General features: G+C 54.4%; 1 protein-coding gene across 7 annotated transcripts in view; it reads left to right on the forward strand.

Annotated features, from left to right (window-relative positions):
- Positions 1 to 16,417, forward strand: part of OGDH (oxoglutarate dehydrogenase) — a 70,107-nt gene that overhangs the window by 41,939 nt on the left and 11,751 nt on the right. For all 7 annotated transcript variants that reach the window (XM_028095410.2, XM_028095409.2, XM_028095414.2 and 4 more), the window contains 5 exons: positions 4,224 to 4,378; positions 4,499 to 4,645; positions 4,804 to 4,894; positions 5,205 to 5,384; positions 8,014 to 8,142. In XM_028095410.2, the coding sequence (XP_027951211.1) occupies positions 4,224 to 4,378; positions 4,499 to 4,645; positions 4,804 to 4,894; positions 5,205 to 5,384; positions 8,014 to 8,142 (702 nt within the window). The remainder of the gene's footprint in view (positions 1 to 4,223; positions 4,379 to 4,498; positions 4,646 to 4,803; positions 4,895 to 5,204; positions 5,385 to 8,013; positions 8,143 to 16,417) is intronic.

The raw sequence follows: 16,417 nt of genomic DNA on the forward strand, positions 1-16,417 counted from the left end.
GGTCCTCCGTTGTTTTAAAGTGGAAGAAAGAGGAGAGCTTTTTTGCTCTTTTATAGATAAAAATTCATGCTTTTCATTTTTACCATCAACCATAGAGGAGAAAAAGCGTGTCTGTGCGTTTTGGTCTCCATGGGAGCTTATTTCAGGTGTGGAGGTTCCCCAGAACCCGCTCCAGCCACCGGGGACCAGGCCTTGGGCCGCGGCTGGAGCAGGGCTCCCCAGCCCAGACAGAAGTCTGTCTGCTCGCCCGTCCTTTGCTGTTTTCCTCTTTTCCTTCTCCTTTCTGGACCTGGTTTGCATGGAGCCTGCTGGGCGTGCCGCGCGTACACGTGGCGGCTACGTGGGGGGCTCCGCTGCCACCTGCCTGTGTCGAGCCCCTCGTCCGTACAGCGTGGGGGGTCTCTGCCGACGCTGCCCAGTAGAACAGACGGAGGAAACAAGTGCTATGGATGGGGCTCCCCAGAAGGCATCGTGCCGTCACCTGGGGTGCTGCCAGGCCACACGCTCTGGATCGTGGGGGGCACCTGGCGTCCTTGGCAAGCCCTAGCTGCCTGACGCCCAGTAGTGGGGCTCTTCAAGCCGGGCACCGGCACTGCTGCTCACACCCCCATCCATGACTCAGGTGTGATGAAGGGGGACCCACTCCAGCCAGTGGGGTCTGATCAGAATGCTCCCATTGCTGGTGCCACACGTGGCTGTGGCAGCCTAGAAAGGTCTGAGTGTCTGTTGGTGACATTGTCTTTAACTTGCAGCAAGCGTCCTGAGGTGTCAGCATTTCAGCTTGGCCTTCATCACTTCCCCACAGGCTCTTGGGAAATTGTGGACACTTGGTGACCTGGTACCAACATGAGGGTGTGGACACGGGGAGGGGTGTGGGCACCAGGCAGGGTTGGAGAGGGGTGGGCATCAAGGATGGGGTGAGGAGGGATGTGAGCATCAAGAAGGGGTGGGGAGGGGGCAGGATTAGCCAGTGGACCGACCCAGGACCTGGGTCGTCCTTTTCCTCCATTTGCACTGGCCTGACCACTGATTGCAGTGTCTAGACCCGCTCTGTCCCAATGTGGCCGGCAGCCCCATAGTGCTGCGGAGTTCTGGAAGCGTACAGAATATCTGCGTGACTTAAGTATTGAAGTGAGAATGTGTTGATGCATTGACCAAATAGAGTCTGAGAGTTGATTCATCTCTGTTGGAAAAATTTAAATTTCCCCTGTGGTCATGTTCTGTTTCTCTGGGACATTTCTGACATAGGGGTTCCCTTAGTCTGGACCCCAGAAACGGCACCCCTTATAGACCAGTCCTCCTCCACATGAGCCTGTCTGAACCTGTGCCCCGCCCGTGGGTGTCCCGGGCATCTGGGGCTGGTCTGTTTGTCTGGAAAGCAGAGGTTGGAGCAGTCTGCATGAGAGCTGGTGCAGCGCACCCGCCCCTCCTTCCCTTCTCCTACACGGTCTCCAGTGGGGAGCTTACCCCTCCTCCCAAGCCAGAAATCTTGCAGGCATGCCAGCCCCTCCTCTGGGGGCACCTTCAGCACCTTCCCTCCCGCAGAGCGGAGTGCTTGGCCTCCTCAGCCTTGAGTCCCCCGTGGCCCTGAGCCTGGCGTTTGGAGGGCCAGAGCCCAGCGGCTCTCACTTTCAGCCCAGGAGTCAGGCTCTGGTTGTGGGACCTTGGCCGTAGCTCCCCGTGACCCCAGGGTGCCCACATCCCAACCTGTGTGCTGTGTGAGCCGCCAGGAGCACAGGCCGGCCGGGGACACCGGTGGCCTCTGAGAAGCTAGAGTAGGTGCGGCTTCAGAGTGCCCTCACGCTGGCTCTCGCAGCTAAGAACCAGACCCTGGAAAGGCACAGCCTTTTCTCCTGGGGATTGAGCCAAGACCAGGAAAAACAACACGCGATCCAGGGCCCGGTAACCACGAGTCCCAGTTAATAGCTAAACTCACGCCTGTGGTGGTGGAGACACCCTAGTTTCTGGACTCTCCACTTCGTCGTTTCCTTCTAGATTTTAAGTTGTTCAAGTCAGGGAAATAGTGCCCCTGGGGTGCAAGGAGCCTTGTTCTCCTCCGTCGCCACTTCTGTGTACACCTCCTCTCCCTCCCTCCCTCCCCTGCCCCCTCCCTCCCTCCCCCTGCCCTCTCCCTCCCCCTCCCTCCCTCCCCTGCCCCCTCCCTCCCTCCCTCCCTCTGCCCTCTCACTTCCCCCCCTCCCTCCCTCCCCTGCCCTCTCCCTCCCTCCCCCTGCCCCCTCCCTCCCTCTGCCCTCTCACTTCCCCCTCCCTCCCTCCCCTGCCCCCTCCCTCCCTCCCTCCCCCTGCCCCCTCCCTCCCCCTGCCCTCTCACTTCCCCTCCCTCCCCCTCCCCCTGCCCTCTCACTTCCCCTCCCTCCCCCTCCCCCTGCCCCCTCCCTTCCCCTCTCCCCCCTCCCTCCCCCTCCCTCCCTCCCTCCCCCTGCCCTCTCACTTCCCCTCCCTCCCCCTCCCCCTGCCCCCTCCCTTCCCCTCTCCCCCCTCCCTCCCCCTCCCTCCTCCCTCCCCCTGCCCTCTCACTTCCCCTCCCTCCCCCTCCCCCTGCCCCCTCCCTTCCCCTCTCCCTGCCCCCTCCCTTCCCCTCCCTCCCTCCCCTGCCCCCTCCCTTCCCCTCCCTCCCTCCCCTGCCCCCTCCCTTCCCCTCCCTCCCCCGCCCCCTCACTTCCCCTCCCTCCCTCCCTCCCCCTGCCCCCTCCCTTCCCCTCCCTCCCTCCCCATTCCCATCCCTTCTCTCCCCCTGCCTCTCCTCCTGTCCTCCCTCGGTCCCTTCTCCTCCCCACTCCCTTCCACCTCCCTCTGCTCTCCCCTCCATCTCATTCCCCTCCATCCTGGCCTTGCAGCTCAGATTCAGGCCCCAGGAAAACCTTTTTTAAGCTAATGGAGGAGGGTTCCTGTTAACAAGACACTCCAGTTGGGCCGAGTGGTTCTGTGGCTCAGTGGATCTGGGACCGTGAAGCTCAGGCAGAAGCAGGGGCTGTTGCTGACTCTGAAGCCAGGAAGTCAGCGAGGACAGCCCAACAGGCCCATCCCCCAGGCTTCTTGCTCCCAGTTTGTCACCTGAGATGTTGTCATAGAAGAACCCAGGCCCTTCCCAGCTCCGCTTCCTCTTGGTCCTTTGGCGAGATCCTCCTCTCCTGGCCAGGATGATGGCGCGTGTAGTGCCTGGTGGTTACTGTGAGCTCAGGCAGACTTTTCTCTGTTTGTAATCGTGGAGCTACGTGCAGAGATGCCCACCCCTGCTCTGAAGGGCACACCCCCGCACTGCACCTTGCCAGCCGATTCCATGTCTGTCATGAAAACCAACGGAGCACAGACGGACCCTCTGAGCAGAGCCTGGCGGTCTGAGTGCTTGGACAGTGTGGCTGCTGGAGATGGTTTTGGGGTTTATAAAACCTCCCTATGCCATATCAGGGTGCTTCCTTCTTTAACTCTGGTGCTGATTTGGGGTTTGCTGTCACCCTGGACGGCTGGTGGGTGGAGGCAGAAGAGGGGCCCAGGTCACCTGCCTCAGGAAGGCATGGGCCCCTGCAAAGGCCCCCACCCTGCGGCCGAGCACTCGTGTGGCCTTCCTGTCCTCTCCCACTCCAGCTTCCTTTCCACTGAGCCTGTGCTTCCCACAGGACACACGGCCTCCTTCCCAGCTGTAACGGGAGTGCCAGGGATGGCATACACCTGCTCTGTTCAGGGCCTTCTGTTTTGTAATGTGTGCAGTCACACTTCTGTAGGACCCAGCCTTCCCAAGAGGGCTCACTTACTAAAAGCAGAATTTAAAATCCAAACACCTGCAAATCTTAAGTGGCCACCGAGCTGTCACCCACCAGCAGCACAGTCCCTTTCTCGTGGCGCTGGCCACGGTCTAACCTTGAGGTCAGGGAATCTGGCTTCCCAGAATCATCCATCCCCTGGCTGGGGCCTCCATCTTCCTGCCACAAAGGAAAGCGCCTTGGCCTCACGGTTCGGTTCTCGCTGTCCCCTCCCTGCTCGCTGGGCTGTGTGACCCACGGAAGCGTCTTGTGGACCTGCTGGGAGTGAGGAGGCTGCAGGCCCAGGCCTGGCACCAACCCCATCTCCTCCCCGGGTCCCAGCTGGCTCCGCAGGCTTTGAAAGGGAAGCCCCCGTTCCCGCCAGCTTTCTGGCTGGATAGGCAGTCGATCCCCTGGGGTGAGCAACCCTTGACGGGGGTGTGTGTGTGTGTGTGTGTACAGATGGCCTACTGTCAGCACATCGGGGTGGAGTTCATGTTCATCAACGACCTAGAGCAGTGCCAGTGGATCCGGCAGAAGTTCGAGACGCCCGGGGTCATGCAGTTCACCAGTGAGGAGAAGCGGACCCTGCTGGCCAGGCTCGTGCGGTCCACCAGGTGCGGGCTGTGCGGGGAGGGGGCAGGGCTGGGCATCGTGCTGTGCCATCTCTCCACGGGAGTGTGGGATGCCACGGCCCTGGAAGTGGCACTGGCCCACGTGACGTGGTCCCTGGCCAGGTTTGAGGATTTCCTGCAGCGAAAGTGGTCGTCTGAGAAGCGCTTCGGTCTGGAAGGATGTGAGGTGCTGATCCCTGCGCTCAAGACCATCATCGACAAGTCCAGTGAGAACGGGGTGGACTACGTGATCATGGGGATGCCCCACAGGTACGCGCCTGCCGTCCTGGTGACCGTCCCCGCAGACCCCACCACCACCGTGTGGGGCCCCAGCCAAGGCTGAGGGCAGAGCGCTCCCCACGGGCCTGTTTTCCACCTGCCCTCCTCGCACTGCCGTGGCCTCGGGCTCACCCCTCTCTGTGTCCCAGGGGGCGGCTCAACGTGCTTGCCAACGTCATCAGGAAGGAGCTGGAACAGATTTTCTGTCAGTTCGATTCCAAGCTGGAAGCCGCTGATGAGGTGAGGCACCTGGTTTCTTCTCGAGAAACCCACCCAAGACCCTCAGCTCCACTTGTCGCTCAGGACAGCTGTGCCCTCAGCAGGCCGGGGGCCTCCACACCGTCACACAGGTGGTGGCCACCGGCTCACAGGCCTCCCACTGGGGGCAAGGCCCTTCTCCCATAGCCATGGATGGGAGCCATCTGGGGGAAAACCTTCCCACACCTGCAGGAATGGGGGTTCTGGGAATAGAAATAGCACAGAGCAGAAGCGTCATGAAGCCTGAGCATCTCCCGCCCTCCAAGGATAAAGCCCCATGTTTGTGTGTCAGGGTTCTGGGGACGTGAAATACCACCTGGGGATGTACCACCGGCGGATCAACCGCGTGACCGACAGGAACATCACCCTGTCACTGGTGGCGAACCCTTCCCACCTTGAGGCCGCCGACCCCGTGGTGATGGGCAAGACGAAGGCGGAGCAGTTCTACTGCGGGGACACAGAAGGGAAGAAGGTAAGGTCGTGGGGGCCGGCCAGGGCAGCCCTGAGGCCACAGTGTCCGGGACGGGCTCCGAGCCCCAGTCATGTCTTCTACCTCGGGATTCAAACAAAGTATTCTGAACAGACTTGGGCAGAGTCCTAGATAGTGACCCAGTCGCACCTCCAGAGGTGCTCCCTCCCAGGTCGTGAGTTCCAGAGCCGGGCAGGGGGTGGGGCACTCCTGTCATCACACCTGGAGTGAAGCCAGGCTTGCAAATAAGAACCTTCTCTGGAGGTGAAAGACGCGGGTGAGGTGCAGGTAGATTGGGGTGCTGGGGGCAGAGCGGGGTGCACTGGCCTGGGGGTGCCCTTAGAGGAGGCAGACTCTCTAGAGGTGGAGCCAGGCATTAGCTTATTTGAAGTTCCATAATTCTAACTACCATGGGTCTGCTAGTTCTGCGCTCGGAGAGTGACCCAGGAAACTGCCGTCAGCGGCAATGGGTCAGCGGTGATGGGTCTGGGCCAGGCATGGCATCGGGGCTGGAAGTGGTTCCTGCACTGACGGGCACCCCCGCCCTCGCAGAGAAAGGGCCTGGCCCACGGGGAGCGGGGAGCATGTCAGAATGTAAAGGTCATGCTCCAGGTGGACGGGGGCCTCCTGGGCGGGCCCTGGGAGCAGCAATGACACGGTGGCTGCAGGGGGTGGTGGTGGTCACCAGGACCTCTAGCACTCCCGTCGTCCTCGGCTAGGACACAACATGTGGAGCCAGGTTGGGGAACGAGATTGCAGGAAAGTCTGTGCGATGTCCTCATTTGTAAGTGAGACAAAAAGCCTCTCGAGCAGTGCTCGCTCGGAGTGCTGGACACGTCCTGGAAAGCAACAAGTCACTAGGTGAAAGCCGAAGGACGTTGAGCATGCTCCAGGTGATGGCAGCCATCAGTCCCACCATGAGACAGGAGGCCAGGACAGGCTGGTTAGCCCCATGTGCTCACCAGGCACTCATTTTCAGGAGGGCTCTTTCCTGGTGCACAAAGCCCACCCCTGGAGCACCCACCTCTGTGTAGGAGCCACTCCGACCCTCGCCCGCCCCCAGCCGTGGATCCAGACCCCACAGTCCTTCATGCCTGTTCTCCCTGCTGCTTGTCCAGAACCCCCAGCAATTAGCTGATTTCTGTTAAACTGAAAACTCAGAGAGCTGGAGTCTGTTATGTGACCTTCCACATTTTAGAAAACTTATGTACTCTCTGTACACGGACCAGGGTTATTCTGTGACCTGGGAGAAGACGGGGCCTGACCCGGTTGGGCCCTGGGGTGTTTGTAGGGAAGCAGCCCCCGGTGCAGGAGGGCGGCCCGCTCACTGGGGTGCCATCAGACACAAGGAGCGGCAGGCCCCATGGTGTCAGCACCGAGCACCGCACTGAGGGAGCCTCGGCGAGGGCCCCAGTGTGGCTTCCCCAGGAGGTCCAGACGGGAGGCTGCCCAAAGTGCCCGACAGCGGGAGGCCGAGCGTGTGCAGAGAAGGCTCTGGCAAGACTCCCCGTGGCCTTCCTACCCGCTCCTCCGAGGAGGCCCCTGCATAAACCTGTCCCAGTGAGCATCCCTGCGGCCAGAGGCAGGACACGCAGGGTTCCATTTTGTCCCCAGAAAGGACACGGTAGACCCTCCCCTCCTGGCAGGGGACACACAAGGGCTTCCGGGAGCAGGGGCAGCGGGAGCAGTGTCTCGCAGTGCGGGAGGTGTCCGTGGATGCAGAGGGAGGATGGCGCTTAACAGAGTTGGGTTGCGCACGACAGCATCGCGTTCTCCCGTGGACACAGACACTGAGCATCACCTGTGTGCGCAGGCTGGTCTCCCTGGCCATCCCTGCAAGCAGGCTCCTGGAGAAGTGTCTCCTTCCAGGCTGTGCGGGGGCCACCGTCCAGATGACACGGGGTCCCCACGCTGAATGTGGGACGGGGACGATGGGAGCCGCACAGTGTGATAGAAGTCAGTTACGGCCGACTGAATAGAATAGGAACCGTGAGCACACGTGAATGCAAATAAAAGGCAAGAAGGGGAGGCTCTTGCAGAACACCTGCAGATTCCTTTAGGAGGGACACCTAGCAGCACCCAGGAGAGGCTGCTGCTGCTGCTGCCGGGCGGGGGCTAGTAAGGAGCAGACAGAGGTTCTCATGACCGAGGGGGAATAGTGAGTGGGAGGGAGACACTGTCCAGGAGCACAGGGAGGCCTGCTGGCGTGGGGCAGGCCAGCTGGGGCGCCTCCTGGTGTGCAGTGCGCCATTTGTGGGTGTGGTCACGAAGGCCTGTCCGGGCCGTGGAGACAGGAGAGGCAGTGGGCTGCCCCCCCCCCCCCCCAGGGCAGACCCTGGCCAGCGTTGCCCTCCTGCCAGGAGGGTCCCACAGGCCGTGTCCAGCATGGTGTCTGTAGGCTCTGCAGCAGACGGTGGCCGAGTGGCAGGTGTGCCAATGGCGCAAGGCAGGGCCCAGGCGGGGCCTGGGGGTCATATGTTCTCCTGCCACTTTGTTTTAGTTTCTAAGTTTGAAATGATCTCAAAATGCATTATTTTTGGAAAAGCAGATTGTGACTCAGTCTCTGGTGTGGCCTTGTGGCCGTGGTGGGTGGGGCTCTGTTGCATTTGGGGTCTCCTTTGCACGTCTGCAGGTCATGTCTATCCTTCTGCACGGAGACGCCGCCTTTGCCGGCCAGGGCATCGTGTATGAGACCTTCCACCTGAGCGACCTGCCCTCCTACACGACTCACGGCACCGTCCACGTGGTCGTCAACAACCAGGTAACCGGGGCCCCGGGACCACAGAGGCCACAGACTTCCTCCTGAGGGCTCTGTGCTCACAGCCGTCTAACGTAGAGTGACACGTCTCAGTTATTTAGGACAGTTCTCTCGTTATAAAGATATGTCTTTTATGAAAGATGTGGACAACGCAGGAAACGTTTTTTAAAAAAGGAGAGATTTTGATGATGGTATTTAAGACAGTGACGTTACCTTGGAATATTTTCTTCCAGCCCCACAAGCATATAGATGGCTGTTCTTATTGAAGAAACTGAGGTTTTGTACACGGTGTTCTACCCATTTCTTACTCATCTCATTATTTCATGTCCTTATATACTCTTAAAATATTAATTTTAAAGATTGTAATTTTTTTTCTTAGAGCACGTGTGTGTGTACAAGCAGGGGGCGGGGGAGCAGAGGGAGAAGCAGACTCCCCACTGAGCGGGGAGCCCGACGTGGGACTCGATCCCAGGACCCTGAGATCATGACCTGAGCCAGAGGCAGACGCCTCACTGAGCCACCCAGGCGCCCCTTAAGATACTAGTTTTAATGGAAATATCTGTCATAGGTTGCTTCATAAAACATGTTGCCACGTTGTGAGACTTCTGGGATTCTCATTTCTCACTGTTCTAAGTAATGCTGTGATGAACATTCTTGTGAGGGGATATTTCGGCCCAGTTCTGACGTATCCCTGCCATGTCTTACTCCCGTTGCCTGTCGCCAGCCTGTGTGAACTGTCCTGTGACAGAGACTCTGGGGCCTCTGCGTGCAGGGGCTGCTCTAGATTACAGCAGAGAGACAGCGTGCTCCCCGCTGCCTCGGAGCTTGCGGTTCGGTGCGGCCTGGGGGCCTGCGGGTGCCATAAGCAGCACGAGTTTCCCCGAGGGTTTGATCTCTAAATGCAGATTGTTGGTCCAGTAGGCAAATGACGGGGACCATTGGACCCAGGCAGGGAAGGGGTCCCTGTGTCCAAGGAAGGGGATGAGGGCATCTGCACTGAGTTTGGTCAGCACACGGCCATCGGCCAGCTTCTGTCGGGCCCCACATGCATGAGGAGGCCACTGGAAGGACAGGAGCAGTGGAGAGACGGGATAGCTTCATCTGCACAGGTAATTTGTTCTATGGTGGTGGGGGTGGTGCTTAGAGGAAGCAGGGACAGTTGCAGCTGCCCCCGCGGGGCGCAGGGAGGGAGCAGGAAGAGCGTAAACATCGAAGTCGACGCGGCGGCCATTCTGCCGGAGAGCTCGAAACGTGAGAGGTCTGGCACGAACATAACGTTCGGTATGACCTACCATGTGCTAGGCGCCAAACTAGGCATGCACAGTAGCTCCTACCGCGGCCACTCGTGCCCTAGGTAGAATCGTTCCGGTTCTCCAGAAGAGAAGCTGGAGCAGAGAGTGAATAGTTTGCCTGAGAGTCAGTATTCGATGTGCTTTGTTTCAAAGAACGGTTATCAGGAAGAATTTTGAAAAAATGCCAAAGACACCGAAAGGTCTAGAAACCCACAAAAAACCCGTCACTGCAGTATATTCTGAACAGACGACCAAGAACGGAGTAGACTCCTTGCTTGTGGGTTGGGGCTGCCGTGCTAACAGGAGAGCAGTCTTCACTCTGGCGGAAGGACAGACGAGGTCAGAGTGACTGGAAGCCCAAGACACAGGGTAGCTCACTAGAATCTGGGTAGAATTTTCCAGTTGTTTCCAGACTGAGGTGAACCCTGTCCCAGGAGACCGTAAAAGGTAACTTCTTCGGGATCCTGGCAAATAGAGCTGCCGGACACCAGCAACATTTTGTCCTAGGGAACAGGCTCTAGTCCCGGGAAAAGGCCTGACCAGATTCTCAGCCCAGTCTCGGGAGGCGTCCAGCAGCACTCAATGTAGACACGGGAATTAGATGAGCTCTTTATTGCTGTCCTTTCTGTATGGTAGAGTCCAGCCGTGCCAGCGTGCACTCCTCCGGTCCGGGACAGGTGCACGCGGGCACACGCTGTCCTCTCCCTGCCCACCGCAGTCGGTGAACAGAGACCTGCAGTGCTGGCTGCACCCCCCCGGCGACACTGCTCTACGTGCACCCGTGTTCATTGGGGTCGGCTCCTCCAGCCTCTGCGTGGTTCTCAGTGGCGTAGTCAGTCGCCACGGTGTGTAGGAATTTGAATCATTCCCAGCTTGGCAGTGAGGACTGAAGTCACTGTAAAGGTTCACAGACAGATTTTGGCATGCACGTCAGTTTCTCACTCCGTGAGATTACCACATCCACAATAACTGTCTGGGGGACTTTACCCGGAACGCCCGCGCCATCTGCAGTGAATGAGGCCGTCGGCCTTACTAACCTGGGTGTTGTCAGATCTGACGGCCTGCAGTGTCGCATGTGGTTCACTCTTCCTTCTCCTAAAGGCTAAAGACGGGGGCGTCCGGTACATACCAGCTACCACACGTGTTCTCTGCGGAAGGGGGCTCCGGGGAGGCTGCTGGTTTTATTGCTAAAACTCGAGAATCCTTATACTTTCTGGATGCAAATCCCTTATACCAAAGATGTGTTTCCAAAGGTTTCTTCCCATTCTTTGGCTTATCTTCGTTCTCCTACCATTATCTTTCACAGACCGGGAATTTTTTATGCTGGTGAAGTCCGATTTATGATTTTATCGCTTTTACGGATCATGTTTTTGATGCCAGGTCTAAGGAAAGTTTGCCTGACCGAGGTCACAAAGATTCCCCTCCAGCTGCTGGAAGTTTCACAGTTTCATGTTTTGTGTGTAAGTCTGTGTTGCATTTGGAGTTTGGAAAGGGATATCGATATCCCTTGTTTCAGGACAATCTGTTGAAAGGACTGTTTTTCCTGGAAATGAATTGACCACGCGTCTGCGGGTCTGTTCTTCTCCACTGATGTGTGTCTGTCCATTCGGCCGACACCACACCCCCTTGATGACCCTTGGCTCTGCCGTCAGTCTGGAAACTGGCGTGAGTCCTCCAACTTTGTTACTTCTCAAAGTTGTTGTAGCGATTCTGTCACTTGCCGCTGGTATTTTGATTAAAAGTCTGTGGAATCAGTATATGTCCATTTGGGAAGAATTGCAGCCTTCACAGTACTGAGCCTTCTGATCTGACAACACAGTAAGTCTCTGAATTATTTTGATTTTTTTTTCTCTCATAGGTATTTTATAGCTCTCAGCCTACAGATCCTGCACGTTTTGTGAGGCTTACTCCTAAGTATTTGATTGTTTGGGGGCCATTATAAATGATACTTTTTAAAAATTTCAATTTCCGTTTGTTAGCAGGATGTAGAAATAGAATTCAGTTTTGCGTTTTGTACCCCACAACCTGATTAAACTCACTTTTAGTAATTTGGTTGTGATGCTGTGGAATCTTGTATAAACAGTCATGTCTCAACAAGAGATGGTTTTGTTTCTTCCTTTCCAACACTTGTAGATAAGTGCCTTGTATTACTGTTTCTCAGCCTACTGTGTGGCCAGCACGGTGCGCAAGTGGGCAGCGTGGGCAGCCCGTCCTCATTCCTGATTTAGGAGAAAAGCATTCGGTCTTGGCCTTTCACTATAGTACTTACTGAAGGTTTTCTGCAGTGTCCTTTGCAGGCTAAGGGAGCTCCCTTCTGTTCCTGATTCGTGGATGGTATTTATCACAAATGGATGGTGGTTTTTGTCAGATGCTTTTCTGCGTCTATTAAGATGACCCTGTGGTTTGGTGGTGGCGGATTCCATCCTGAGTGTGGAGTCCTGTGTCTGCGCTCATGTATTCTTGTCGCGTCTGCCTGGGGTTGGTGTTGGTGTCGGGGTCGTGCCAACCTCGTCAAGTAGGTGGGAGACTGCTCCCTCCTGCTCTGTTTTCTGGACAAGTCTGTGTAGGACTAGTGTTAACTTCCTCTGTAAGCGGTCAGTGGAATCTGCCAGTAGGAGACCTCTGGGCCTAGAGTTTTCTTTACGGGAAGGCTCTTTCCCTTTGTCTTCCATTTCCAGAAGCTCGATGAGATGTGCCTTGGCATGGATGTCTTTGGGATCAGCCTGTTTGGGGTTTGCTCAGCTCTTCTCTGTTTGTTTTAACAGCTTTCCTGAGATCTAATTCACACACCACACACTTTGCCCACTCACAGCATACAATGGAGCCGCTTCTAGTGTCTTCACAGACAACACAGCTTCCACCCCAGTTGTAGAACATTTTATCATCTCAAGAAATTCTGCATCCCTTAGCCATCACGCCCCTGCCCTGTCCTTCCCAGCCCTAAGCAGCTGTTAGTCATATCATAATCGGGACTTTCTCCCTTTAATGCCCATGCGATATCTGGTATATGGCTCTGGCGTGTTTCATTCCCCCATTTATCAGGTGAGGGACGTTTGAGTTATTTATACCTCTTGGCTGTTAATGTGATGTGATGCTGCTCTGGGCACAGGTGTCTGTGTGGCATGTACCCGGGAGTGGAATTGTGGGGTCACGTGGTAGCTCTGTGTACCCCTGTGAGGACCCACCAGGCTGTTTTCCAAGGTGGCTGCACCGTTTGAGCTGCCAGCAGCGCGTGAGGTTCCAGTCCTCCCTCCTCCTCACGATGCTCATTCTTGTCTCCTTTCTCTTGTCGCCAAGTCGGTGCGAACTGGTTTCGGTTTGCATTTCCCTAGTGACTGATGACGTTGAGCATCTGCACATGTGTCTATTGGCCTTCTGTATGTCTTCTTTGGAGAAATGTCTACAAAGATCTTCTGCCCGTTTTTACTTTTTTTAATTTTTTTTAAAAGATTTTTATTTGACAGAAAAAGAGACAGCGAGAGAGGCAGAGGGAGAAGCAAGCAAAGGGAGAAGCAGGCTCCCTGCCGAGCAGGGAGCCCGATGCGGGACTCGATCCCAGGACCCCAGGATCATGACCTGAGCCGAAGGCAGGCGCTTCACTGACTGAGCCACCCAGGCGCCCCTCTTCTGCCTGTTTTTAAATTAGATTGTCTTTTTATTATTGAGTTGTAAGAATTCTCCATACAGTGTGGATACGAGCCCTTTATCAGGTATATGATTTGCAAATATTTTCTCTGGGTTTTTCACTTTCTTGATGTCTTTGGAAGCACAAAAGTTTTGTTTTCTGACTCCTATGTTTTCCTCGAAGCTCTTAATGTCTGTGACCCCCTGGTGTTACCTTCTGCATGTGGGGCAAGGAAGGAGCTTCATTCTGTTAGACGCGGACACTGCCTGCGGAGAAGATGATCTCTCCCCTGCCCAAGTGACTTGGCATCATTCAGCTTCTCAAATCTGTAAATTTACAGCTTTTGACACACTTGGGGGATTTTCAAACATTTTTTTTTTAAGCCACCGTCACCCCTTTCACCCATGCTCCCCACCCCTCACCTCTGGCAACCACCAGTATGTCCTCTTGTGTCTGTGAGTTTGGGTTTTTTCTTGTTTTAGGCTCCACATACAAATGAGATCATAAAGTATTTGTCTTTGCCTTATTTCACTTAGTGTAATGCCCTCCAGGTCCGTACGTGTTGTCACAGACGGAAGATTTCCTTCTCTGATTTCTGAATAATACTCCATTGTATATCTGTACACCACGTCTTCATCCATTCGTCCGTTGGTGGATACTTGGCCTATTGTAGACAATGCTGCAGTAAACATAGGGGTGCATGTATCTTTTTGAGTTAGCGATTTTATTTTCTTAGGATAAATACCCAGAAGTGGAATTAGTGGATCACATGGTATTTCCATTTTTAACTTTTTGAGGAACCTCCATACTGTTTTCCAGAGGTGGCATTCCCACCCTCAGTGCATGAGGGGCTCCCTTTCTCCGCATCCTCACCAACACCTGTTGTTTCTGGTGTTGTTGATTTAGCCATTTTGGCAGGTGTGAGGTGATATCTCATTGTGGTTTTGATTTGCATTTCCCTGATGATGAGTGATGTGGAGCATCTTTTCAGGTGTCTTTTGGGCATCTGGATGTCTTCTTTGGAAAAGTTTCTATTCGGGCCCTCTGCCTATTTTTAATTGGATTGTTTGGTTTTTGCTGAGTTGTATCAGTTCGTCATATATTTTGGGTATGAATCCCTAATCAGACATACAAGTTGCAGATATTTTCTCCCATCCCATAGGCTGCCTTTTCATCGTCAATCGTTTCCTTTGCTGTGCAGAAGCTTTTTAGTTTGACATAATCCCACTGGTTTATCTTTGCTTTTGGTGTCAGATCCCAAAAATCACAAACACTGATGTCCAGGAGCTTATTATGCCTGTGTTTTCTCCTGGGAGTAAAAGGTCTTACGTTCAAGTCTTTAATCCATTTTGAGTTTATTTTTGTGGATGGTGTAAGAATGTGGTCCAGTCCCATTCTTCTGCATGTGGCCGTCCAGTTTTCCCAACACCACTTGTGGAAGAGACTGTGATTTCCTCATTGTATATTTTTGGCTCCTTTCTCATGACTTAATTGGCCACGTAGGCATGGGTTTGTTTCTGGGCCCTTTGTTCTGTACCTCTGGTCTGTGTGTCTGTTTTTGTGCCAGCACCACACTGTGTGGGTTGCTATGGCTTTGCAGTATCGTTTGCAGTCAGGCAGCGTGACACCTCCAGCTCTCTTCTTTCTCAGCACAGCTGTGGCTATTCATGGTCTTGTGGTTCCATGTACATTTTAGGATTTGTTGCTCTATTTCTGTGGAAAATGCTCCTGGTATTTTGGTAGGGATTGTGTTGAATCTGTAGATTGCTTTGGGCAGTGTGGGCATTTTAATTTTAATTTTTCCAATCCATGAGCATGGTATGTCTTTCCATTTGTCTGTGTCATCTTCACTTTCTTTCGTCAACATGTTACACAGAGGACAGTTCTCTCACCTCCTCGGCTACATTTACTCCTACAGATGCTATTTCTTATTTCAGATATTTATTCAGCCCCACGTCTCCTGTTTCTGGGTCTCCAGTGGCACCAACGTCAGACCTGTTGTTACAGCCTCACATGCCCATCAGGCTCTCCATTTGTTGAGATTCAGGGTGACCTCAAGGTCACAGGTTCTTTCCTCTCTGCCCCCGTTCTGCTATAGAGATCTCCATTTGGGTTTTTCCCCCCAGTTTTTTGTTTGTTTTTGTTTTTTTAGAGAGAGAGAGAGCACGAGTAGGGTGGAGAGGCAGAGGGAGAAAGAGAGAATCTCAAGCAGACTCCTACACTCAGCATAGAGCCTGACGCAGGGCTCAATCCCATGACGCTGAGATCGTGACCTGACCCAAAATCAAGAACAGGACGCTCAACTGACTGAGCCACCCAGATGCCCCCACCATTTTTTTATGTTTCAGTTCTAAACTTTTCACTTCATTCTCATTTCTTTTCTTTTATGTCTTTGCTGAGAGTTTTTATTTTTTCATGTGTTTAAGGCATGTTCATAATTTTCATCGAAGCATTTTTATGACGTCTTTTTTAATGTCTTTGTCAGATAATTCTAACATCCGTGTCATCTTGGTGTTGGCTTCTGATGATCGCTTTTCTCATTCAACCTGAGGTTTGTCCAGTTGTTGGTTTTCAAATGAAACCAGGACATCTTGGGCTTTGTGTTGAGACTCAGATCTCACTTAAATCTTCTGTTAGGACTCACCTCCTGGGCATCTCAGTTGGGGGTGGGAGTCCAGGTTCCCCACCCGTATCTTCCATGACCCAGGGAGGGGAGGGCAGGCAGGGTAGCACAGGGGCTGTGGTGTGCTGCTCCCCACATGGCCTCCACTGGCACCAAGGAGGGGGTGGGTGCCTAATCAGCTCATTGCCGCTGGTCTGGACTCCCCACCCCAGCCTTTGTTGGTGGGGGTGGGGAAGGCCGTGAGCTGGCAGGGTGGTTATTAATCTAAAAATGTTGGCTCCTAGGGCGCCTGGGTGGCTCAGTTGGTTAAGCCACTGCCTTCGGCTCAGGTCATGATCCTGGAGTCCCGGGATCGAGTCCCGCATCGGGCTCCCTGCTCGGCAGGGAGTCTGCTTCTCCCTCTGACCCTCTCCCCTCTCATGTGCTCTCTCTCTCTCTCATTCTTTCTATCAAATAAATAAAATCTTTAAAAATAAAATAAAATAAAAATGTTGGCTCCTAGAGGCGCTTGGGTGGCTCAGTGGGCAGAGCATGTGACTCTTGATCTCAGGGTCAGGAGTCCAAGCCCTACGTTGGGGTGGAGATTACTTTAGAATAAATAAATAGTTCAAAATTTAAAAATCTCAAAAATAGAACAGTATTAATTTTTAGAAAAAAGAAATGTTGTATTTTCAGTTTCTTGTTCTTGGTCCTCTAGCTTTTCCTCATCTGTTCCTGCTGGTGCGTCTGCGCTTACCC

Source organism: Eumetopias jubatus, unplaced genomic scaffold (genome assembly GCF_037043125.1).
Source record: "Eumetopias jubatus isolate StellerSeaLion01/CBP00866 unplaced genomic scaffold, mEumJub1_p1.0 scaffold_14, whole genome shotgun sequence".
Lineage (NCBI taxonomy): Eukaryota > Metazoa > Chordata > Mammalia > Carnivora > Otariidae > Eumetopias > Eumetopias jubatus.